The sequence below is a fragment of the Rhinopithecus roxellana genome, chromosome 18 (assembly GCF_007565055.1).
Source record: "Rhinopithecus roxellana isolate Shanxi Qingling chromosome 18, ASM756505v1, whole genome shotgun sequence".
NCBI lineage: Eukaryota > Metazoa > Chordata > Mammalia > Primates > Cercopithecidae > Rhinopithecus > Rhinopithecus roxellana.
The window spans coordinates 6263156-6289279 of NC_044566.1; the positions used below are offsets into that span (position 1 = coordinate 6263156).

The 26124-nt window shown below is 49.9% G+C and overlaps 1 protein-coding gene across 2 annotated transcripts in view; it reads left to right on the top strand.

The window, feature by feature from the left end:
• TMCO3 (transmembrane and coiled-coil domains 3) overlaps nucleotides 1-25635 on the top strand; it is a 59785-nt gene extending 34150 nt beyond the window's left edge. Inside the window, exons 9-13 of one of the 2 annotated variants that reach the window (XM_030921852.1) lie at nucleotides 9322-9517; nucleotides 15760-15910; nucleotides 22761-22840; nucleotides 24027-24176; nucleotides 25129-25635. In XM_030921852.1, the coding sequence (XP_030777712.1) occupies nucleotides 9322-9517; nucleotides 15760-15910; nucleotides 22761-22840; nucleotides 24027-24176; nucleotides 25129-25242 (691 nt within the window). In that variant the 3' untranslated portion in view covers nucleotides 25243-25635. The remainder of the gene's footprint in view (nucleotides 1-9321; nucleotides 9518-15759; nucleotides 15911-22760; nucleotides 22841-24026; nucleotides 24177-25128) is intronic. The other variant, XM_030921853.1, reaches the window with a different exon arrangement.
• Nucleotides 25636-26124: the final 489 nt, after the last annotated feature.

The following is a 26124-nucleotide window of genomic DNA, read 5'->3' on the forward strand; positions in this document are numbered from 1 at the left end:
TTACAGGCATGTGCCACCACACCTGACTAATTTTTGTATTTTTTAGTAAAGACAAGGTTTCGCCATGTTGGCCAGGCTAGTCTTGAACTCCTGGCCTCAAGTGATCTTCCTGCCTCGGCCTCCCAAAGTGCTGGGATTACAGGTGTGAGCCACTGTGCCTGGCCATATTTCTTTTGTTGCTAGTAATTTTCCTTGCCTTGTAATTCACTTTATCTGATATTAATGTAATATTAATTTTTTTTTTGGTCACTGTCTGCAGTGGTGTGTCATTTTCATACTTTTCCTTTCAACCTACTTATGCCCTTGTACTGAAGGGAGTTTCTTGTAGAGAACATATTGTTGGATGATTTTTTTTTAGTCCACTCAGCCAGTCTCTGTATTTTAATTGGTATGTTTAGACCATTTATAGATCAGGTAAATATTGATATGTTGCAACTGAAGTCTGCATTTTATTTGTTTTTTGTCTCTTGTTACTCTTTTTCATTTACGTCTCTATGGGATGTCTTGCATGTTTTCAGGGATTCCATTTAGACTCATTTATAACGTTTTGAGTGTATTGCTCTGTGTGGTTTTTTTGGTGGCTCTGGGTATTACAGTGGACACATGTAACTTATCGCCATTTGCTGGAATCCACATTTTACCACTTCATGTGAAATGTAGAAGCCTTATTTCCACTTAGCTCCCTCCCCCACCCACATATTAAATAGTCATGCACTACATAATGAAGTTTTGGTCAGTGATGGGCCACCTGTACAGCAGTTGGTCCGGTGGGATTCTATGGACCTGACCGATTCCCGCTGCCTAGTGACGGTGCGGCCATGGTGATGTCGCAGAGCAGTGTAATGCCCCCATGCTTGTGGTGATGCTGGCATGAACAAACCTGCTGCACTGCCAATCATATAAAAGTCTCATATACCCAATTAGGTATGCAATGGAATACATGATAACGATAATAAATCACTGTTACTGGTTTATGTATTTTCTATACTCTATTTTTTATCATTAACTTAGAGTGTACTCCTTCTACTTATAAAGAAAAAAGTTAACTGTCAAACAGCCTCAGGCAGGTTCTTCAGGAACTGTTCTAGAACAAGCCATTGTCATCATTGGAGACAACAGCTCTGTGCCTGTTATTCCCCTGAAGACCTTGCAGTGGGAAAGATGTGGACGTGGACGACAGCGACACTGATGGTCCTGACCCTGGGTGGGTTTAGGCTAATGTGTGTTTGTGTCTTAGTTTTTAACAAAAAAGTTTAAAAAGTTTAAAAAAATTACAATGGGAAAAAACGTATAGAGTAAGATAAAAAGAAAAATTATTTTTTGTATAGCCGTACAGTGTTTCTGTGTTGTGTCATTACAAGGGTCAAAAAATTTTTAAAAGCCTTAAAATTTATAAAGTTAAAAAGTTACAGTAAGTTAAGGTTAATGCTGAAGAAAGAAAAATATTTTTAATAAACTCAATGTCATTGGCCAGGTGTGGTGGCTCACACCTGTAATCCTAGCCTTTGGGAGGCCAAGGCAGGAGGACTGCTTGAGCTTAGGAGTTCAAGACCAGCCTGGGCAACATAGAAAGACCTCGTTTCTACCAAAAAAAAAAAAAAAAAAAAATAGCCAGGTGTGGTGGCGCACACCGGTAGTTCCAGCTGCTCTGGAGGCTAAGGCTGTAGGATTGCTTGAGCCTGGGAGATAAAGTCTGCAGTGAGCTGTGGTCATACCGCTGTGCACCAGCCTGGACAGCAGAGTGAGACGCTGTCTCAGATTAGTGTAGCCGGAGTGGACGGTGTCTGTGGCGTCTGCAGTGGTGCACAGGGTCGAGGCTTTCACATTCACTCACCCTCACTCCCTGACTCAGAGCTTCTAGTCCTGCAAGCGACCTATATGGGTGTGCCATTTTTATCTTTTATGCTATACTTTTAGTGTGTATTTTCTGTGTTTAGATATGCAAATACTTCTCATTGTGTTACAGTTGGCTGCAGTCACATGCTGTGCAGGCGTGTGGCCCAGGAGCAGGAGGCTGTGCCAGGTGGCCTGGGTGGATCTGGGTCTGTGTAAGCGCACTCTGGGATGTTCGCACAACCATGAAGCTGCCTCATGGTGCTTCTCAGAATGTGCCCGGTTGTGAAGCGACACATGGCTGTATAATTGTTATCTTTTCTCTACTTTTACTGAACACCACATCAGATGGTGGTGTGATTTTTGCTGCAGACATCAAATACGATTTTGAAAACTCAGGAGGAAAAGGACAATCTGTTCGTCTCACACCTAGTTTTGATGTTGTTTTCCTTCTGATGTTCCAAGCTGTCTTCTGTAATCATTTCCTCTCTGTGTGGAGAACTTTCTTCGGTCATTCTTTCATAGTTAATCTGCTGGCCACACATTCTCTAAGTTTTTCTTTGTCTGGGAATGGCCTTTGTCCCCGCGTCACTCCGAGGGCATCTCGCGGGATGTGGATTTCCAGGTGGTGTCTCCCCTCATCCCGTGCCTGGGAAGTGCGTGTCCCTGCTCCTGGCTTCTGTGTTCCAGCTGTGAAACCTGCTGCCATTTAGGCTTGTGCTCCTCTTGAAGGAATGAGGGGTTTCTCTCTGGCAGCTTTCAAGGTTTTTTCTCTGTCTTTAGTTTTCAGAAATTGTACTACTGTGCATCCCAGAGCCGACGTCTCTGGGTTTGTTCTGTTTGGATTCACTCGGCTTCTCGTATCTGTGGGTTTATGTCTCTTGGCTAACAAGAAGTTTTCAGCCATTATTTCCTCACACCCTTTTTCAGTCCACTTGCTGTCTCCTTCTGCAATTGCAGAAACTTAGAAATCTGCTCTTTTGTTAGGGGCCTGTGGGTCCCTGAGGCCTTGCCCGTCCTCGGTCTGTTTCTCTCTGTTCAGGCAGATGAATTCTGTCTTCAGCGTCACCGATTCTGCCCTCTCTCATCTCCACTCTGCCGCTTAGCCCATCCCCAGAGATTTTTATTATGACTGTATTGTTTTAGTTGTATAATTTCCACTTGCTTCTTTTATGTAGCCTTTATTTCTTTGCTGAGGTTTTCTATTTTTTATTTGTTTACAGAAAGTGTTTGTGGCTTTTTGAAGCGTTTTAATCATGGCTGCTTTAGCACCCTCGTCAGATAACTCCAGCATCCATTTGTCTTGATGTGAAGTCTGGTGCTTGTCTTTTCTCCTTCAAGTTGTGATTTTCCCGATTCTTAATATGATGAGCGACTTTTCGTTGTATCCTGGATGGTTCGTGTGTTTATTAGGAGGCTTTAAACCAGCGGCTCCCCTGTGGAGGGTGGTGTGAGGCCTGGCCAGGGGGTTCTGCTTCCTGCCGGGCCCCCAGCCCCACCCCTGCCCGAATGGCTGACAAGGGCTTCCTCATGGCAGACGGTGGGGTGGAAAAATTTTTTAGTATTTGTCTTTTGCCAGATCTTACGTTAAGTCTTCCCTGCTGTCGGTAGCTCAGCCAGGCAGGCAGGAAAGTAGAAGGAATGAACGGCTTTTTACCTGTGTTTTCCAGAGGTTCAGCCCAGGCTAGAGCCCCAGCTTGGCTGTGCTCTGGCCGTGCAAGCCTTGGCAGCTTTCTGTAAATTGCGGAGGACGTGGGAACAATGCCTGCCTGGTGGACCATGGGAAGATTGAAAGAGAAAACCAGGCAGGGCACTCAGTGCAGCTGCTGGTGGAAGCAGTGGTTAAAGTTCACTCGCTAAGAGGGTCCTTATGATTGCCATTTTCCTTTGATCCAGATGTCTTTAAATATCGGAAAAATAACACTTTTAGTTCCAACCCCCAAATCGGAATCAGTTCTTATTCCTTCTGGCTACAATCTTCAACATAAGTGAAGGATAATTTGGACAACAGAAAGAAGAGTTGTCATGCTGGCGGGAGATGACTTGACTTCTATTTAAGAGGTCTGAGCATTTTTCATGCACAATTATTCTCAACGGAGGGCGGACTCTCCATACTAAACAGGCAGAGCCCTGGCAGAGACTGCAGGGCACTTATAAAACTCAAATACCATGTTGATCTCACTGCCACTTTCTTTCCAGTTACACACAGGTCTAAAAATCAGAAAACTTTTAAAGCTTTTTATTGTCATTTTTCCAATTCAAAAAATTAATGCAATACAGGTATTGATCCCACTGAAATTGTTCTAATTCATGTTTACAAAGAGTTAATGACTTGGAAAAGTACTCTGTTATACTGTTAAACTTAAGAAACAGAATTAGGCCAGGCGCGGTAGCTCACGCCTGTAATCCCAGCACTTTGGGAGGCCAAGGGGGCGTGGATCATGAGGTCAAGAGATTGAGATCACCCTGACTAACACGGTGAAACCCCATCTCTACTAAAAATACAAAAAATTAGCCGGGCGTGGTGGCACGTGTCTGTATTCCCTGCTACTCAGGAGGCTGAGGCAGGAGAATCACTTGAACCCAGGAGGCAGAGGTTGCAGTGAGCTGAGATCACGCCACTGCACTCCAGGCTGGGCGATAGAGCAAGACTCCATTTCAAAAAAAAAAAAAGAAAAGAAACAGAATCAGAATTACAGACCACAGTCCTCATGATGCTAACACAGAGCTCCCGTCTGACCCAGCTGTTCACTTCTCGGTATTTATCCACAAGAAAGAAAAACACACATCCACGTAAAGACTGGTCCACGGTGGTGATGGGGGTACAACAGTGTGAATCCACGTGATGCCACAGAGTTACACACTCAGAAATGGTTAACTTGGTACATTTTATGGTATGAGAATTTCACCACAATGAAAAAGTTGTACATGAATATTCAAGCAGCATTATTCGTATAGTTAAAAAGTATTAAGAACTCAAATGTCAATTAGATAACAGGTGGATATACAAAACATAAACTATATCCAAGCAAAGGAATATTATTCAGCCATAATATAGAATGAACATTTGTAGGGTCCAGCCCCACAGGGTCAGTGGGTTTTTCTCCCCGTGTGCAGAGACGAGAGATTGTAGAAATAAAGACACAAGACAAAGAGATAAAAGAGAAGACAGCTGGGCCCAGGGGCCCACTACCACCAAGACACGGAGACCGGTAGTGGCCCCGAATGCCTGGCTGCGCTGTTATTTATTGGATACAAAGCAAAAGGGGCAGGGTAAAGAGTGTGAGCCATCTCCAGTGATTGACAAGGTCACGTGAGTCACATGTCCATTGGACAAGGGGCCCTTTCCTGTTTGGCCGCCGAGGTGGAGAGACAGAGAGAGAGAGAGAGGACACAGTCTACGCCATTATTTCTTCATATCAGAGGTTTTTAGTACTTTCACTAATTTTGCTACTGCTATCTAGAAGGCAGAGCCAGGTGTACAGGATGGAACATGAAGGCAGACCAGGAGTGTGACCACTGAAGCACAGCATCTCAGGGAGACGGTCAGGCCTCAGAGAAATGCGGGCGGGCCTGACACCCACGAGAGGTGGAGGAGCAGAGTCTTCTCTGAGGTCCTCCAGGGAAAGGGAAACTCCCTTTCCCGGTCTGCTGAGTAGACGGTGTTTTTCCTTGACACTGACGCTACCTCTAGACCACGGTCCACTTGGCAATGGGCGTCTTCCCAGACGCTGGCATTACTGCTAGACCAGGGAGCCCTCTGGTGGCCCTGCCCGGGCATAACAGAAGGCTCACACTCCTGTCTTCTGGTCACTTCTCACTATGTCCCCTCAGCTCCTATCTCTGTATGGCCTGGTTTTTCCTAGGTTATGATTTTGTAGAATGAGGATTATTATAATATTGGAATAAAGAGTAATTGCTACAAACTAATGATTAATGATATTCATATATAATTGTATCTATGATCTATATCTAGTAGAACTATTCTTATATGTTTTATTGCACTGGAACAGCTCGTGCCCTCCGTCTCTCGCCTCGGCATCGGGGTGGCTTGCCGCCCAGAAACATCGCTTCATCCTGTAGCACAGGTGAACCTTGAAAACACGATGCTTGTGAAAGAACTGGACAAAAAGGCCACACTCTGTGATTCCATTCATACCAACGTCCAAACTAGGCCAGTCCGTACAGAGAGAATGAATTACTGGTTGCCAGAGGCTGGGGAGGTGGGGGGAGACGGGGAGCGAGTGCTAATGGGTACAGTGTTTCTTTTTGGGGTGATGGAAGTATTCTAACATGGATTGTGGTAATAGTTGTGTAACTTTGTGAATATGCTGGAAACCATTGAATTGAATACTTTTAAATGGGTAAGTTGTATGGTAAGTGAATTATATATAATAACTGTTAAAAATGTATATGATATTGGCTGGGCGCGGTGGCTCACGCCTGTAATCCCAGCACTTTGGGAGGCTGAGACAGGTGGATCACGAGGTCAGGAGATCGAGGCCATCCTGGCTAACATGGTGAAGGCCTGTCTCTACTAAAAACACAAAAAAATATAGCCTTGCGTGGTGGCGGGCGCCTGTTGTCCCAGCTACTCGGGAGGCTGAGGCAGGAGAATGGCGTGAACCCGGGAGGTGGAGCTTGCAGTGAGCTGAGATCGGGCCACTGCACTCCAGAGCCTGGGTGACAGAGCAAGGCTCCATCTCAAAAAATATATATATATATTTTATATTATTTTAATTAGACATAGAAGAACATGAATAGACTAGAAATATATATATTATATATATATATGTAAAACAAGATGTTAATGATTTTCTACTAGTAGATTTGTAGTAAGTTTTTTCTACTATATATACTTTTCTGTAATTTGGGAAAACCTCCCTTTCAATTTCAATAACCAGGGAAAATTTATATTTAAAATATCAAAGAAAGAAAATTAGTTGCAATGTAATAAACTCTGCTTTCTTATTAAGCTTTATTCAGAATTAACCTTGATCATTCCTAGAGGAAAGAGCTCTTTCCCTCATAATATTTCACAGGTAATTCGACTTGAGTAAAGTAGGAAACACCCACCCTCACACCAAAGAAGGGTGATGGCACTGGCCACCCATCAGACTGGGCACCATTAGAAGCTGGGTGGTGCCCAGGTTGGGAAGCGGGGAGCCTTGGGTGTCATTGTTGGGATGGGAATTGGAGCAACCTCCTGGCAGCCCACCAGACAGCACCTCTCACAGTGGGAGGTGCCTGGCTCCCTTAGTGAGCACCCACTGCCACCATCAATAGACCCACAGGCCCCTCGGCCACCGCAGTGCACAAGAACCAGGATGGCCGTGGAGTCCGTGTGAGAACCGGGACAGCCCTTGCATCTGGCTGAGCAAATTCTGGTGCACCCCGCGAGGGAGCCCTTCCTCACCTGTCAGCGGATCAGACGTGCTGATGGGAAGCTTGTCCAAACACGCTGAGAGGAGGCAGCCAGAACAGTCATGGACACGGTGCGCCCCATACGTGCAGATCAAGAGCAGCACACACGTGTGGACCTGCAGGTGGCATGGCGGCGAGCCGGAATCCTGAGAAACTTGTGACGGTGATCGTCTTTCAAAGAGGTCAGAGTTGAGTGCACTGTGGCTTCTGATTGGCATCTTTCTGAGTCCTCATCACTGTGCATTTCATGGACACTGTGGGAGTCTTCGGGAAATTCCACCTAAATCCAAACCCTGGGGATGGTGGCTGTGGAGAGCTTGTGTAGCTGTTAGGGGCTTGGCCCTGGGGCCAGATACTGGGGTCGTCACCAGCTCTGCTCTGGGCATGTGGCCTGGAGCAGATCACCTGGTCTCTGCCCCTGTTCTCATCTGTGACGTAGCAGTGGGGGTCAGACAGTTCTCAGCGGGCTGCCGTAACAGGTGGCACACAGTGCTCTAGGGGCCCAGGATGCAAGGGTGAGCTCAGCAGAGGACATTCCCCATGTGGGGAGCTGCTCTTGTGTTTCGGAGAGAGAATGAATGAATGATGAACAAATGAGTGGTAGACAAGATGTCCGCAGCAGGGAACCGCCCTGCAAATGATTCAGACAGGGCAGTGAGCTGGTGAGCAGCAGTGAGCTCCAGACTGGCACAGGCTCTGCCTTGGAGACGGGGCTGGAATTTGAGGAACGCAGCTGAGCCTGTGGAGAGAAGAGTCTAGGGTAGGGACCTCCCAGGCAGCGGGCTCTGCGGCTTGTGTGGGTGGGCTGCTCGGTGGCCTGGGGTATTGGAAGGGCATGGCAGGGCAGAGAAGCCTGGGTTCCATCCCAGCGTCCGGGAGCTGATGGAGGATCCCGATGAGTTGTCTGGGCCTCTGTGTGAGAGCAGATGGGTCAGGAGGAGGCCACTGGAGCTGCCAGGGAAGGGGTGGCGGTCCAGACAGGGACCACGGGGCTGGGCCCAGGGCCAGGTGTGGGCCCAGCAGTGTGGCGAAGCTGTCAGGAGTGCAGCAGGCCTGGCCTTCTTGGCTGTGAGTCTGTCTCCGTTCCTGCCAGGGCTGCAGAAAGGGGCCTCCTTCTGAGTCGCAGACGTGGGCCCTGCAGTGGGCTCTGAAGGACTCTGCCTCCCTCCTCCTGAAGTCGCAGACGTGGGCCCTGCAGCGAGCTCTGAAGGACTCTGCCTCCTTCCTTCCGAGTCACAGACGTGGGCCCTGCAGCGGGCTCTGAAGGACGCTGCCTCACATTTACTTCTGTGGCTGCTGTTGATCCCTTCATTCCATCCCTCTGCTTCAAGCCCAGCTCTGCTCTGATTCCCCCAAGGAATCGTGGCAGTTTGAGATTTGCGTTTTCGGCATTTCTGCTTTAAGCCAGGCTGCAGAGGTTGATACCCTTGGGAATTATAGGTTTCTTCCACCGAGGAAACTTTCACCAGAATTGTGGCCTGAGTGGTGGAAGGCTACGGTTAAATACAGGTATATTTGTAAAGACCTCAGATAGTGGAAGTCCGTTGGCTGAGATGGTGACCTATTCTGACATCCGGGTAGTATATTATAAACAGAACATAGCAAAGAATTACTTTCTACAGACACAGACTTCAGTGGCTGTATCAGGAGTGCCTTGATGATGGTCGCTAGAGTTCGTCCATCAGGAGACTGCGGTGGGGCACGGAGAGCAACCACTGCCTGACAGAGACTTTCACGTGCGGCTGAGGCCTGACGAGGAATTTATCATCAGGCATCAGCTGAGATAGGAACGCCGTCAGTCGAGAATTTTCACATCCTAGAATACGTATTCACCCCAAAGTATTGACTGCAAACCAATCCAGCTTCTACATTTGGCTCAACATAACTTAATTTCTGAGATGAGTATGATTCATAGGGTGTTTTCGTATTTGAAAATAAAGGTGTGTGATTCAGGTAATTTATTTTGTAGCATGTTAAAGAAAAAAGTGAAAGGTTATTTCATTGAGTTTTAGAGAGCTTTGTTTTGGAAGTGAAATCACATGTCGTTTCTTTTTTCTGTCCTAGCATTGTCATGGAAGTTCTGCGAATCCTGGTTTTGATTGGTCAGATTCTTTTTTCGCTAGCGGCGGTTTTTCTTTTATGTCTTGTTATAAAGAAGTATCTCATTGGACCCTATTATCGGAAGCTGCACGTGGAAAGCAAGGGGAACAAAGAAATCCTGATCTTGGGAGTATCTGCCTTTATCTTCTTAATGTTAACGGTAATTCTCAAACTATGTGTTATTTATGTAATCTGATATTAATCTCTCTCACTGAAATCTTGTGATCCATTCTTTACCTTTTCATTTTAATAATGGTTAAAATATTTGAAACATTTTCTAGTATTTTTTATTTTATACACACTTTCTTATACTACCCATCAATACGTAATACAATGAGCTAAACCCGTTTAACTGGCTTGACTCATACTCTTAAGCACTTTGCTAAAATACTGTTTGTGAGTATTACATTAAAACAAATCTGTGGGCCGGGTGTAGTGACTCACACCTGTAATCCTAGCATTTGGGGAAGCCGAGGCAGGAGAATCGCTTGAGCTCAGAAGTTGAACAGCCAGGACAACATAGTGAGAACCTCTCCTCTACAAAAAATAGAAAAATTAGGCCGGGTGCGGTGGCTCAAGCCTGTAATCCCAGCACTTTGGGAGGCCGAGACGGGCGGATCACGAGGTCGGGAGATCGAGACCATCCTGGCTAACACGGTGAAACCCCGTCTCTACTAAAAAATACAAAAAACTAGCCGGGCGTGGTGGCGGGCGCCTGTAGTCCCAGCTACTCGGGAGGCTGAGGCAGGAGAATGGCGTAAACCTGGGAGGCGGAGCTTGCAGTGAGCTGAGATCCGGCCACTGCACTCCAGCCTGGGCGACAGAGTGAGACTCCGCCTCAAAAAAAAAAAAAAAAAAATTAGCCGGGCATGGTTGCGCTCACTTATAGTACCAGCTGCTGGAGAGACTGAGCTGGGAGGATGGCTTGGGCCCAGGAGGTTAAGGCTGCAGGGAGCTGTGATTGCACCACTGCCCTCCAGCCTGGGTGACAGCAAAACCCCATATCAAAACAAAAAAACTGTGATCATAAAAAGCGCCATAAACACTAACATCAAACCATGCTACTCGGTCTTAGATTTTCAAATAGCTTTGCACCTGAAATACAAAATTAAGTTTGGAAAAGCAGTTTTTAACTCTGTGTTGCTCACATGCTAATTAACTGTATGACTTATGCCATGTGAAAGGTTAAATAAATAAAGTTCATTTTGGAAAGTGGGCTTCTCCTTACTGAGATGACAGTCTTTACATGAGAGTGGCAGGAAATGCTCCTGGACCCCCATAGAGAGCCTCAGTAGTCCTGACAGTGCGCCTGGGCACCGTCACCGTTCAGCCCAGCAGGTGCACTTCCTGCTGTTTATCCCACAGAAATGAAGCCGTGTTCACACAGTAGTAGCCTGTACACAGGTGTTCATAGCAGCTTTATTCATATTAGCCATAAACAGTCCAAAGGTACTTCAGTGGGTAAATAAATGTTCAACAAACTGAGCTATGTCCACACCACAGAACGCCACTCAGCAGTAAAACCACCAGCACACACCTCCTGAGAACTGTGCAGAGTGGGCTGTATACTGTATACTGTGTGGTTCTTTTTATGTCACATTTATGAGGTGAGAAGATGACGAAATTGAGGAAGGGCTCGTGGTTCCCAGGAATTGAGGAAGGGTGGTCTGGGGAGGGGCTGGGGATGGCATTCGCTGTCTTCGCTGTATCCGTATCAGCACCTGAGTGCGGTCTTGTGCTGTGATTTGGCAAGATGTTACCATTGGGGAAACTAAAGGGTAATGAGGACTTTGTCTTATTTCTTTTTTTTTTTTTTTTGAGACGGAGTCTCGCTCTGTCGCCCAGGCTGGAGTGCAGTGGCCGGATCTCAGCTCACTGCAAGCTCCGCCTCCCGGGTTTACGCCATTCTCCTGCCTCAGCCTCCGGAGTAGCTGGGACTACAGGCGCCCGCCACCTCACCTGGCTAGTTTTTTGTATTTTTAGTAGAGATGGGGTTTCACCGTGTTAGCCAGGATGGTCTCGATCTCCCGACCTCGTGATCCGCCTGTCTCGGCCTCCCAAAGTGCTAGGATTACAGGCTTGAGCCACCGCGCCCGGCCTGTATTATTTCTTAAAACTGCAGGTTAGTATATAATTATCTCAAAATAAAAAGTTTCCGGCCGGGCACAGTGGCTCACTCCTATAATCTCAGCACTTTGGGAGGCCGAGGCAGGCAGATCACAAGGTCAGGAGTTTTAAGACCAGCCTGGCCAGCATGGTGAAACCCCGTCTCTACTAAAAATAGAAAAATTAGCTGGGCATGGTGGTGTGCGCCTGTAATCCCAGCTACTCAGGAGGCTGAGGCAGGAGAATTGCTTGAACCCAGGAGGCAGAGGTTGCAGTGAACTGAGATCGCACCACTGCACTCCAGCCTGGGCAACAGAGCAACAAGACTCCGTCTCGGGGAAAAAAAAAAAAACTTTCCACCGGGCGCAGTAGCTCACGCCTGTAATCTCAGCACTTTGGGGGGCCAAGGTGGGTAGATCTTCTGAGGTCAGGAGTTCGAGATCAGCTTGGCCAACATGGTGAAACCACGTCTGTACTAAGAATACAAAAATTACCTGGGCGTGGTGGCACACGCCTGCAGTCCCAGATACTTGGGAGGCTGAGGCAAGAGAATCACTTGAACCCGGGAGGCAGAGGCAGAGGTGATAGAGCAAGACTCTGTCTCAAAAAAAAAAAGTTTCCATTTAAAAAAAGTAAATTAACAAAAATTGTTTCTTATATATAATTTAATTGCCTGCTACTATTTTGTAAACTTGGGAGAAAATTATGATTTGCTTCTGGTTGTAGTGATTTTAACTATTTCAAGAGTGTGACTTATTTAAGTTTTTACATTGCTTTATCCATTCCAGAGTATTTTTCTCTTTGAAAATAAATCCCAGTGAAATTGTCTTATCTAGACAACTTCGGTGTTGCCCTCCCAGTGGCTTCTTCCATTATAGTGACTCTCTCCCTGGCTCTCGGGTTTTCTCGCTCACTGGGCAGCACTCACCTTGCACCTGCTGCCAGTCGCTTGGGGTGCTGGGCCTTCTGCGCATCTGCACCAGATGCCACATTGGATTCTTTCCACTGTTCAGTCTTAGGATTCGTTTCCATTTAGAGCTGACACGAATACAGCCGCTGTCCATTCTCATGTTTTTGGAAGGTGCTTACTGCTGATGAGCCTCGTACGGTACCTGTGGAGGTGGGTTGCAGGGATCACAGTAAACAGGAGCTCAGCCTTAGTCACAACGTGGGTTTCCCCACAGTCGCCATGCCAATGCCAGCCTGTCTTGCCACGTGCCCTGAGCATGCCGTGCCCCACAGCCTCCCTGCACTTGCTCCGGGTGTGGAGCTTCTCAGGGCTCTGACAGGGGCTCCGACAGGAGCTCCAGTGTCCACTTCCTGATGGCTGGTCTCTCGAGCCCTTCTGGAGGCTCAGCCCATCCTGCTGCTGTGCCGTGAGTGCGCCGTGCCCCACAGCCTGCCTGCACTTGCTCTGCGTCTGGAGCATCTCAGGGCTCTGACAGGGGCTCCAGCGTCCACTTCCCAGTGACCAGTCCCTCGAGCCCTTTCAGAAGCTCAGTGGCATCTGGGTGTCGTCCTGGTGGTGTTCCTATTAAAGCCTCCAGGACGTTCTTCTGTAGGGTGAGGATTTTCTTCTCGTTTGTAGGAATTATTTTTTTATATGTCGGCAGATTTTTTTGTCCTTTTTAAAAATTTACTGAGATGAAATTCACGTAAAATTTGCCATTTTAATCATTTGAAAGTCAGTATTCAAAATGCTTTGCCACCATCACCATTATCCAATTATATCCACCTCCCCAAAGGAGTCCCATAGCTCTCAGTTCTCCACCCACCTCGTGGCCACGGAGCCACTTCCCGGCCCTGAGGGCCACTGCTTCCGGCCATGTCACATGGGGCCTCCGTGCCTGGCTTCCATTTAGCGTCACGCCCTCCAGGCCTGGCTGCGTCACTGTGCGCACCAGCACAGTGAACCCTTTTTATGGCTGAAAATCATTCCATGCCAGCCTGTCAGATACGTGTTTGCAAATGTTTCGCAGTTTGTGACTTGCCTTTTCACTTTCTTTTTTTTTTTGAGACGGAGTCTTGCTCTGTCGCCCGGGCTGGAGTGCAGTGGCCGGATCTCAGCTCACTGCAAGCTCCGCCTCCCAGGTTTACGCCATTCTCCTGCCTCAGCCTCCCGAGTAGCTGGGACTACAGGCGCCGCCACCTCGCCCGGCTAGTTTTTTGTATTATTTAGTAGAGACGGGGTTTCGCCGTGTTAGCCAGGATGGTCTCGATCTCCTGACCTCGTGATCCGCCCGTCTCGGCCTCCCAAAGTGCTGGGATTACAGGCTTGAGCCACCGCGCCCGGCCGCCTTTTCACTTTCTTAATGGTGTCTTTTGATGAACAGAAGTTCTTAATTTCAGTGTCATCCAGTTATGAATTGTTTTCTTCGTGGCTGTCTTCTGTGTCTTTGTGAAAGGTCCGCCCGCCCCTGGGTTGTGAAGATGCGCTTTACTATTGTCAGTGAGTGTTCTGTTGTGCTTTTCTCATTAGCTCTACAGTCCACCCAGAGGTGAGCTTCCGTTGTGTTGGAAGTGAGGGAGTAGATGAGGACTCCTTCATTCGCGTGCGTTTCTGAATGCCATGCGTTGAAAAGACCTCTTGCTCCCCTTCTATGGCGTCACTCTGTCAAAAACCAAGTAGCCGTGTTTGTGCGTGCGTGTGCATGTGTGTGTGCTTTGTGCATGACGTGTACCTGTGTGCATGCATGTATGTGCTTTGTGGTGTGTACATGTATGCTTTGTGGTGTGTGTACGTGGTCTGCGTGTGTGTGCTTTGTGGCATGTGTACGCATGTGGTATGCTTTATGTGATTGTGTATGTGTGCATGCATGCATGTGCCTTATGTGTGGCATGTATACATGTGTATGCGTTTGTGTATGCATGCATGTGTGTACTTTGGTGTGGCATGTGTACGTGCATGAGTGTGTACTTTATGTGGCATGTGTATGTGTGTGTGGCATGTGTACGCATGTGGTATGCTTTATGTGATTGTGTATGTGTGCATGCATGCATGTGCCTTATGTGTGGCATGTATACATGTGTATGCGTTTGTGTATGCATGCATGTGTGTACTTTGGTGTGGCATGTGTACGTGCACGAGTGTGTACTTTATGTGGCATGTGGTGTATGTGTGTGTGGCATGTGTGCGTGCATACATGTGTGCTTTGTGTGGTGTGCGGGTGGTGTATATGCATGTGGTATGTGTTCGTATGTGTCTGCTTTGTATGTGGTGTGTGTGGTGTGTGTACCTGTGGTATGTGTGCATGTGTGTGTGTGTGTGTGTGCACATGCCTCTCTGACTGTGTCCACCTGCCCTCAGCTGCACCGTAGCTTGATCTCTGTGTTGGGCCCAGCTTTGTTCTGTGCTAGGGTCGTCCTGGCTCTGTTCGTACTCTTTCCAAATTCCACTCGAGTGTTTAGATTCAACCCGTCAGTTTCACACACACACAAGTCTCTTGGCGTTCCCGTGCGTCTGTCGGCCAGGTGAGGGAACATCCGCCGCTCTGCCGTGCTGAGCCCGTGGTGCTGTTATCTCAGTCTTTCGTCTTTCGTGGGTCTGTGTCTTGCAGTGTCAGGTGCGGGTCTTTTGGGTTGAATCCTCAGGATGTGATGTTTTTGTTGCCGTTAAAAATCATAGTTCTTTACAAGTTTCTTTTCTTTTCGTCTAATGCTGCTATCGTCTACAATTTTACTTTCTCAAGATAAAAATCATCTTTCAGGTTGGCCGGCGTCAGCCGTGCCTCATCCACAAGGCTGCTGGAAGCCTGCGTTTCGCAGACCTGCCATGAGGCTCCTGCGTCGTGGCTGTCCAGCCAGCACTCTGCCGTGGCCACGAATCTGGGTTATCAGATCAGCTGCCGCAGACACGTCGATGCTTCTCTCTGGCTTCGTGCCCTCCCGGGGCTGTTGCTTGTCGCCCTGTCGCTTTCTCTCTGCTTTGAGGCTAGTAGTGGGAATGCGTTTCTAACACTACCACCAGGCTATTCTGATTCAAGGTAAAGAAAACGTATCACAAATATTTAAAACAATTGAAAAATACTCTCATTCAAAAATTTCAATGCAATCTGTATGGATATTTGTTTCAAATATTTTTAAATAATTTTTTTCTCCCAGGAAGGTTAATTCAACTAATAGCAGCCTCTACATGTCAACCTCTGAGACCCAGCAGAGGCCCCAGGACCACGCTCCATTTGCGCAGCTTCTGTGTTTTGTTGTGGTGGCTCTGCTGGGTCTCGGGGTGTCCTTGGGATGGGGGTGACCCTGGTGCACTGTGGGGTCTCGTGTAAAGCTCAGTCCTGCCTCTCTTAGGTCACGGAGCTGCTGGACGTCTCCATGGAGCTGGGCTGTTTCCTGGCCGGAGCGCTGGTCTCCTCTCAGGGCCCCATGGTCACTGAGGAGATTGCCGCCTCCATTGAACCCATCCGTGACTTCCTGGCCATTGTTTTCTTCGCCTCAATAGGTAATCTTCCTTCTTTACATCATAATTGTGTGGGTTAAACACATGCAGAGTGGTTCTGTGATGTGTTTATGTGCATATATATTTATTTTATATAGCAAAAATGGTTATCTTAAAAATTAAGTGTATTCAGCATATTTCAGTTTGGATTGCTAGTAGCCAGAAACTATTTTCTGCTTTATACAGCGCAGAGAAATCTTATTTTATTATACTGTTTCTTCTGTCCTACTTTTCTTTTAGGCTCAGGGTGCCTGTGTAAGTTCGTGACACGTGTAATGAGTGTAGCAGGGCTTTGGTGTGCAGATGGTTTTGTCACCCAGGTAATGAGCATAGGACCCTCGGTAGTTTTTTAATCCTCACCCTCCTCCTCCCAGCCTCCACCTCGCATAGGCTCCAGTGTCTCTTGCCTTCGTCTTTGTGTCCACAGGTACTCGGTGTTGAGCTCCCACTTTTAAGTGAGAACATGTAGTATCTGATGTTCTGTTCTTGGGTTAATTCACACGGAGAATAGCCTCCAGCTGCATCCGTGTTGCTGCAAAGGATGTGATTTCCTTCTGCTATGGTTATGTAACATTCCCTGACGTGTCTGTGCCGCGTTTTCTTCATCTGGTCCACTGTTGATGGACAGTGGGATCCTTGGAATTCACGGTCTGGGCCGATTCCATGTCTTTGCTGTTGTGAGAGGCGTGGGGATGAACATGTGAGTACATGTGTCTTGATGGCAGAAGGATGTATATTCCTTTGGGTGCAGACCCAGCAGTGGGATTGCTGGGTCCAATGGTAATTCTGTTTTCAGTTATTTGAGAAATCTCCAGACTGGTTTCCATTGCAGCTAATTTACAGTCCTACCAATGGTTGTCTAAGTGTTGCCATTTCTCCACAACCTCGCCAGCATCTGTTGCCTTTTGACTTTTTGGAATCACCATTCTGACTGGTGTGAGATGGTATCTCATTGTGGTTTTGATTTGTGTCTCTCTAGTGACCAGTGATGTTGAGCATTGTTTCCATATACGTGTTGGGTTGGCCGTGTGAATGTCTTTCGAAAGGGTCTGTTCCTGTCCTTCCTCGTTTCCTAATGGGGTTGTTTGCTTTTTGCTTGCAGATTTGTTTAAGTTCCTGCCAGATTATAGATACAAGACCTTTGTCAGATCCATAGTTTGGAAGTATTTTCTCCCATTCATAGGTTGTCTGCCCTGCTGAGCGTTTCTTTGCTGGGCAGAAGCTCCTTAGTTTAGTTGATCTCACTTGTCAGTTTTTGTTTTTGTTGCGATGGCTTTTGCAGTCTTCTTCATGAAACCTTTGCCAAGGCCGATGTTCAGAGGTTTTCTTACAGGGATTTTATAGTGTTCGGCTTTACATTCAAGTTTTTATTACACCTTGACTTGATTTTGTATGTGGTGTTAGGAGGGGGTCCGGTTTCCATGTTCTGGTGTGGCTGGCCAGCGATCCCAGCGCTGTTTATTGAATGGGGAGTCCTTTCCTGGTGCTTGTTATCATAGGCTTTATGGAAGAGCCGATGGCTGTGGGTGTGTGGCCTTATTTCTGGGTCCTCTGCCTGTCCTGATGGCCTGTGTGTTTCTCTGCCAGTGCTGTGCTGTTCTGGTTGCTGTAGTCTGTGCTAGAGTTTGGAGTCAGGTGGCCTCTGCTGCCTCCAGCTTTGTTCCTTTTGCTTGGAGTTGCTTTGGCTACTCGGGCTCTTTATTCTGCAAGAGGAAGATCGTTGCCATGCACACGATTGCTGGTCACCGCCGTGCTTTATTGCTGCCGAGATGTGTGCTGTCGGTGGGCATTGAAAGCAGCCAGATCACCTTCAGGGGAGAATGCGTGTTCTCATTCCCCCTCATCAGGGGCACTGGTGCCCACACAGGGCAAGTCGTGGGAGCTCAGGGTCAGCCATGGAAACTAACATGTCAGTGGCAAATTTGGAGGAAATACTAATTTTGACACAAAAAATTTAAATTGAGCATACTGAGATGGGCCCTTTGTTGGGGTCTGTGGAACACCCTAGAGTAGTGACTTGAAAGGGATGGAATCACAAAGGGTCTGGCATCGGGACACGTCCCTGGCAGCTCTCCACTCGGCACGGGGTCTGAGATGCCCTGTGCTTTACAGGGGCCACAGACTCAGCACAACCTCAACAAAACTGAAAATTCAAAAGCTGATTCTGAATTTTATGTGGAAATTCAAAGGCCATAAATAGCCGAGGCAGTCCTGAAAGCAGCACAGAGTTGGGAGGCTTGGGGCCCTTGTCGCAGGTGAAATAGGACCATTCAGCAGGGGCTCCGTGACCTCCTGACCCCAGTGCAGCCTTATGAGCCACTGTGTCCCGGGAGAGCCTCTCCACTGCAGTTTGATCCCCTGGCTCTGCACCTCCCCCGCCCTCCCTCCATCTGTGACCCCCACCTCCTCCCCCTGTCCACCCTGTGTTGTGACCCCCACCTCCTCCCCCTGCCCCTGCCCTCCCTCTGTGCGTGACCCCCACCTCCTCCCCCTGCCCCCTACCCTCCCTCCCTCACTCTGTGCGTGATCCCTACCTCCTCCCCCGCCCCCTGCCCTCCCTCCCTCCCTCTGTGCGTGACCCCCACCTCCTCCCCCTGCCCCCGCCCTCCCTCTGTGCGTGACCCCCACCTCCTCCCCCCGCCCCCTACCCTCCCTCTGTGTGACCCCCACCTCCTCCCCCTGCCCCCTGCCCTCCCTCTATACGTGACCCCCACCTCCCACCCCTGCCCCCACTCTGTGCATGACCCCCACCTCCTCCCCTGCCCCCCACCCACCCTCTGTGCGTGACCCCACCTCCTCCCCCTGCCCCCCGCCCTCCCTCTGTGCATGACCCCCACCTCCTCCCCCTGCCCCCTGCCCTCCCTCTGTGCGTGACCCCCACCTCCTCCCCCTGCCCCCCACCTGCCCTCTGTCCATGACCCCTGCCTCCTACCGCTGCCCCCCGCCCCCCCTCTGTCCGCTTTGTCCGTGACCCCTACTTCCTTCCCCTACCCTCACCCTTCCTCTTTGTGACCACCTCCTCCCCCTGCCCCCCACCCTCCCTGTCCGTGACCCCCACCTCCTCCCCCTGCCCCCACTGTGTGCATGACCCCCACCTCCTCCCCCTGCCCCCCACACTCCCTCTGTCCGTGAACCCTACCTCCTCCCCCTGCCCCCCACCCTCCCTGTCCGTGACCCCCACTTCCTCCCCCTGCCCCCTGCCCTTACTCCTGGTGACGGACGCCTCCTCAGCAAGCTAAATAAACTGATTTCCTGATCTTTCTTTCACTTCTTTTAGACGAGGACTAATAACATGGATCAGGTCTGACCTGATTTTTCCCGTGTTGCCTCAGCCCCAGGCTGCCCTGGCCGTGACCCGGTGTCTTGTCAGCCAGGGCTTTGTTGCACATGCATGTTTGAGAGCTGCTCTTGTTAAAAATCTTAAAATTTCATAAATATATTATTTACACAGACATACTTGCAATTATCTTCAAACTAGAGTTCTTTTGTATTGAGAACCCTTTCAATTCACATAATTCTACGTGTTTTTGCTCTAGTTTTTTGTACTAAGTATATCAGGGAATTCAAGTTAATTTTTCTGCCATCTGAGAAACTTGTTTATAGCTCACTTTTTTCTCTAACTTGGACAGGACCTTATTTTTGTTCCGGAGTCCAGGCAGCACATAGACGGCATCTGCCCACTTCAGACAGCAGCTTTGCCTCTATGCGTGGGACCTGATGTCCACTTCAGGGTGGCAGAAGCCCGGGTGGAACTCCCAGCTCCAGTAGATGTGTCTGGGCTGCCTGCCCTGTGCAGCCTTAGAGACTCCGCTGCAGGTCAGCCACAGCCACCTGCAGGCCAGCAGGCCTCGCTCTCGGGTTCCAGCCCTGAGGCTCGTGCCCGCCGGGTGAGGCCCAGGCTGTGCTTCTGAGTTGAGGCTGCATCTGGAGGGTATGAAAGGAGAAGGGCAATCTTTAGGTCCCAAGTGAGGAAGGGCTTCTGTGCCGAAGGATGGTCCAGAAGGCGTCACAGAGCAAGGTCGGGGTCTTGTGGACGGCGCGTGGCAGTGTGGCCCTGGCCCAGGTTTCAGAGCAGGTGCTCTTCCCACTAGATGAGGGTTCGGCCAACCGCGGCCCAAGGCCTGCTCACCACCTGCCTTTATAAATGCAGCTTTATGGAAACAGTCACACTTGCTCATTTACTCTTTATCAGTGGCCGCTGTTGTGCTACTTATTAGCTCGGGCCATCAACAAAATCCTCCAGACTGGGCGGCTCAAATAGTAGATACTTATCTCTCACAGTTGTGGGGGCTGGAAGTCCAAGATCCAGGTGTCTGGCGAGGGCCATGCCTGCTCCACAGATGTTGCCTCCAGGCTGTGTCATCTGTGGCTCAGCCACCATGGCCTGTGCAGAGAGATTAGGTTCTCACGCTTATGGCCTCATTTTGCCTTGAGTAGCTCCTGCAGACCCTGTCTCCAGATACAGCCACACTGGGGCTGGAGCCTGAACATAGGAGTTTGCAGGACACTCAGTCCACAGCAGGTTTTCCATCTTGGCCTTTGTGGAAGACGCCTGCCCAGCACCCTAATTCCTAGTCACTTACAGCTTTACCAACAATGTCAGTCATTTGGTGTGTCTTCTTGTGAAATTTTCAGCAAGGATTTCATCCTCTTCTCCTCATGTTCCCCGCATTCAGAAGCAGGCACCACTGGCTCTGGGACAGCGCTGGGAGCTGCCTTGTCGTTGGGTGTCCCTCCCTGGTGGACGCAGGTGTGCACCCCCGCCAGCCTCGCTCACCTTCATACCATGGCCTGGTGCCTGTGCAGGCAGCATCCTTAGCACAGCCCTGGGCTGGGCACACGCCTCAGATGGCATATTCATTGACTTCGCCTCCAAATCCACATTCACAGATGAGGAAACTGAGGCACACACAGAATGAAACATCAACCTGGGTCCACAGCTAGTGACTGTGGTGCTTCTGGGCGCTGTGGGGCCGGTGGGCTCTGGGAACCCAGGACTTGAGCCCAGAACTCACACAGTTTCTCATTATGCTATACCAAGTATAGGTTTGATATTTGTTTTAAGAATAAATGACCCTACATAGAAAGTCAGCATAGCTCATTAAAGAAAGTGAAGGGAGGTTTCCTATCTCTCACTTTCATTGCTGTTTTGGGGACTGACTGGAATGCATTCAGCTCCATAATTATTGGCTCACTGCCTCCCACTCCCCCTCCAACCACGGGCCAGGAGCTCTGAGCTCAGGCAGGGGTGAGTGAGCCATGTCCCCAGGGCAGCCTTGCCTCAAAGGAGCTTGTAGCCCAGGGTGGGGTGGGGGCAGATACAGGGACACGGCCGCCCAGCTCAGCTGAGAGCACAGGAGCCTCCGGGTCATCTGTGACTGACCAGGGTGAGGGATGCGCCAGGTGCAGAGGTGGAGGCTCAGGGCGTGCTGGGGAGGAAGAGAGGCTCGTGGAAAAGTCCAGAGGTAGGAGGTGGGAAGGAAGCCTGGAGTCTCTGGAACAGGACATTCCCGAGCAGGAAGGAAGCCAGTGGGGCTGGAGATGAAGGCGAGGCTTTCCTCAGGGCAGCAGCAGGGAGGAAACACAGCCTGGTACGCCCAGGGTAGGGAGCCCTCGGTACCTGTGTGGCTGTGATGTGAGGCCCCCTTTGGGGAGGGGTAGGAGCATCCCCTGTGGCACACACTGTTGTGAGCTTGTCTGAATCGTGCGGCGTGGACGTGGGGCCGTGACGGTAGTGACTTCCTAGACACCGATGTGGCCACAGGCGGCCTGGACTGGGCATTGCAGCAGGGCAGAGGCACAGACATCCTGGGGGGATGCAGGACTAGGGCCGGGGCTCGGCTGACAGCTGGGGAGAGAGGGAGGTGGACCCCAGGCCATCATGGGGCTGGGGCTGATGAGGGGGACATGGTGGGGCCAGACTGGTGGCCAGGGTAGGAGGGGCCATGGGGAGCACTGAGAATGGGCATGGAGGGGGCAGCTCTGAGACCCAGACCCAGGAGGAGGGGCCATGGCTAGAAGACTGGGCGGCTGGAGAAGGCAGCCCTCAAGCACAAGAGAACCTGGGTTGGGGCAAGAGGAAAAAGGCAAATGTTTACATTTGTGTTTCTGGGTCAGGTAGAGACAGTGGTTTGTGAACGGCAGAAAGGTCATGGGTCTGTTCCATGCACTTAACCCTGGTGTCTGGGTCCCTCCAATGAAGAGGAGGCCTCTGGGCTTCCGGGTTCCTCCGAGGGCAGACGTGCATCGCCGGGCAGCCCCAGGGTGTGACTGGAGAGCTGAGCCCAGCCCCAGCACCACCGGCCCCATCTGCGTCACTCAGCAGGACAGCCCAGTGGGCAGCCACACGGTTTCAGAGAGCCCTGAGAGCAGAGAGAAGAAATACGTAGAGACAGCGTTTCCCATTGTTTTTCAAAATGTGTGAGCCAAATAAAGCAGGGAAAGGAACACTGACCACAGACGTCCTGTGAGTGTGGCACTCCTGGGCACTCCTGGGCACTGTGGGGCTGCTAGGCTCCGGGATCATCTGCACCTCAGCTGGAATATCAAGGAGCGCCAGACCGAGTGCTGCCTCTCTGTGCTTTGCTGTGTTCTCTGCAGTTGAGGCCCATTGCAGGGAGTGGAGCTGGGATCCCACCACATCAGACAGGTCACCCTGGGGCAGACTTTTCCCCGGTTCACTCAGGAAAGGGATGGCTGTTTAGCATTTGCTGCTGCTTTCACAAGTGTGCTTGGGAGGATTTAGGATTTCAATTCCTGTATTGAAGCAAGTGACACACTAAAGTTGTGAGAAATTGTGTGCACTGGGGGAGGCTGTCCTGTGGTCGTAACATGTCTGTCCTGTTCCCAACAGGGCTCCACGTGTTCCCCACATTTGTGGTATACGAGCTCACAGTGCTGGTGTTCCTCACCTTGTCAGTGGTGGTCATGAAGGTATGGGCTGGAAGGGTCCGCACCCCTCGCAGTTTGCAGGCCCAGCACAGCCCTCCCTGTGGCCCTAGTTTCCAGCGGGGCCCACATCAAGTCTGCAGAGCCGCCCTGTCCCTTGTCTCGGAGGAGGCCCACTGGGCCACTGGACCCCGGGGGAGGCAGATGTAGATTAGGCTGGGTGGTCTGGGTTTGTCCTTGTGATCGATTGTTTCAGAATTGAGGGTGTTTAAAAGGGGGAACTACCTTTTGGGACCCTCAGAATGGGCCTTGGCCGCAGTCCGACCTGTCCTCTTCTGACAGATGCAGATGTGCTTTTTAAAGACCTGAAAGGCCGGGCGCGGTGGCTCAAGCCTGTAATCCCAGCACTTTGGGAGGCCGAGACGGGCGGATCACGAGGTCAGGAAATCGAGACCATCCTGGCTAACACGGTGAAACCCCGTCTCTACTAAAAATACAAAAAACTAGCCTGGCAAGGTGGCGGGCGCCTGTAGTCCCAGCTACTCGGGAGGCTGAGGCAGGAGAATGGTGTAAACCCGGGAGGCGGAGCTTGCCGTGAGCTGAGATCCGGCCACTGCACTCCAGCCTGGGCGACAGAGCGAGACTCCGTCTCAAAAAAAAAAAAAAAAGACCTGAGAATGGTGTAGGCACTTTGTCTGTCCTGCAGGACTGCTAGTCATCGAGCTGCCTGTGTCCACATTGAACTGAAGGTGTGGTGACATAGTCAGCAACCAGTGGCTTTCTGCCTCATAAACAGTGACTTAGATCATTTCCATTTTAAGGAGCCAGAATCTATGATGATCGCTGGGCCACCCCACCAGCTTTTAGCTGCTTAGCCCAGAGACACACATCTCTCTGTATGAAAAAGAAATTTCCACCTTGAGTACCCCATGCTTAATGCTATTAATCTAGTTTGGTTGGGGCGGGGGTGGGGGGTCACGGGCAAGGCTTATTTTCTGCTAATCAACCTAAACCCTTCATGTTGCCTTTTTGTTCTGTGCGGATTATTTAAGATGGTTTGCGTGTGTCTGGTGCCCTCGGGTATTTGGAGTGCTTCTGTGCATTTCCCTGCTTGGTGTGTTATTCGGACACCATCGCAGCGTCCCTGTGGTTTGTCCGGGTTCTCTGTTTTGTGTGTTTAACTCTGTGCGGGTTCGGTCTTCAGCGGTGGCATGATGAACCTCTCTTGCAGTTTCTCCTGGCGGTGCTGGTCCTGTCTCTCATTCTGCCGAGGAGCAGCCAATACATCAAGTGGATCGTCTCCGCGGGGCTTGCCCAGGTCAGCGAGTTTTCCTTTGTCCTGGGGAGCCGGGCACGAAGAGCGGGCGTCATCTCTCGGGAGGTGAGTGGCTTCCCCCACGAAGCGCTTCTTGGGCAGCACGGGCTGCACTCTGGGTTTGAGGCAGGTGTGGCGAAGGCAGCTGGCAGCCTGGGGGCAAGGTCTTCCTCCAGGTGGGCACACAGAGACCTGGCTGCTCTCTGCTCATCCAGCATGTGACATTTTCAGAGGAAAGGTGCAGTTAGTACTGCTTGAACTGTTGCATTAACTTTTTACAACAATTCTAATTGTCAGTCAGATATTTCTTCTGAAAGAAAACTGACTTTTTAAAGCTGAACTGCCAGTGTGCACATAAGTAGCACCCAAGAAACTGAAATACCAGAGTGCCCTGAGAGCTGGGTGGAAGTTCCTGTGGACACTGGGATGGCCCTGGGCATTCAGATTAACGGGCTTGTCTCCTGCATTTTGTAAGGGTGAGGCGGGTAGAAGTCCAGGTGTTAAGTGCAGTGGAAGTAATTGCTGAAAAATAGAATTGCTTACAGGAAGCTCCACCTGAGGCCTGACCCAAGGCCGCATCCCCAGGGTCGGGGAAGCTGTGGGGCAGGCTCACTTGTACTGTGGCCCGGGGTTGGCCTTCAGGCAAACACAGGCTAAAGCTGTTACCCTGTGGCCCATCAGGACTAACCGTGCAACATTGATCTTCAAATCACAGCCCCTCCTGCATTCCAGTGTCCTCAACTTCTGGCTGTACTTCGATGTGCTTTAAAGAGATAGTAGTGAATTTATGATGTGCAGGCATCCCTCCCAGCACTCAGCGTGACTGCGCTCAGCTTCCACCCCCCACCCACCCACCCGTGCAGCCATCCCTCCCAGCACTCAGCGTGACTGCGCTCAGCCTCAGGACTCTAGCTTTGCAGGCGTCCCTCCGAGCTCAGTGAGACCAGCCCTGTGCTTTCCTATTGCAGGTGCGAGTCCTGACAGTGTCTGTGACCCGCTCTGCACTTTGTTGTTGCAGGTGTACCTCCTTATACTGAGTGTGACCACGCTCAGCCTCTTACTCGCCCCGGTGCTGTGGAGAGCTGCAATCATGAGGTGTGTGCCCAGACCAGAGAGACGGTCCAGCCTCTGATGTACGGAGATGATGGACCTTGGAAGGGAAGCGTCTGTGGGGAGTGTGCACTTAAATGGCCAACAGCTGCTGCTTCTGGGAAGCTCGCACCTTGGCAACAGAACAGCTCTCTAGCAAAGTGTCGGTGCAATCATGTTATCCTGGCTTTTACAGAATATTCTTGTCCTATTTTAGAATTTTCCAGAGTAGTTTATTTGCAGTCAGTTGATTATGTGCAGTAGACCCGGGACGCTGCATTTTACCAATCGCCTTGAATGTGTTGCCTGGATGTGCCTTTTTTTTTTCCTGAAATTAATTATTATTAATTTTCTATTGTGAGTTCATCAGTTCGTAGTTTTTTTAGTAAAGAAGCAAAATTAAAAGGCATTTAAAATGTGCACTGCTGGGCGCGGTGGCTCACGCCTGTAATCCCAGCACTTTGGGAGTCTGAGGTGGGCGAATCACGAGATCAGGAGATCGAGACCATCCTGGCTAACATGGTGAAACCCCGTCTCTACGAAAAATATAAAAATTAGCCAGGCATGGTGGCGGGTGCCTGTAGTCCCAGCTACTCCGGCGGCTGAGGCAGGAGAATGGCGTGAACCCGGGAGGCGGAGCTTACAGTGAGCTGAGTTCGCACCACTGCACTCCAACCTGGGCGACACAGCAAGACTCCGTCTCAAAAAAAAAAAAAAAAAAGTACAACTTCAGAATTATAATCTGTTGGTCAAATATTTGTTATTAAACATTTCTGTAATGTGAAGTTGTAATCCTGGCAGTGAGCTTGGAAGCTTACTTTTGATTCTTAAAGCCTATGTTTTCTTTTTTTTTTTTTTTTTTTTTTTTTTAGTAAAAGGCGAAAGATTTATTCAAAGCCTATGTTTTCTAAAATGAGGCAAATGC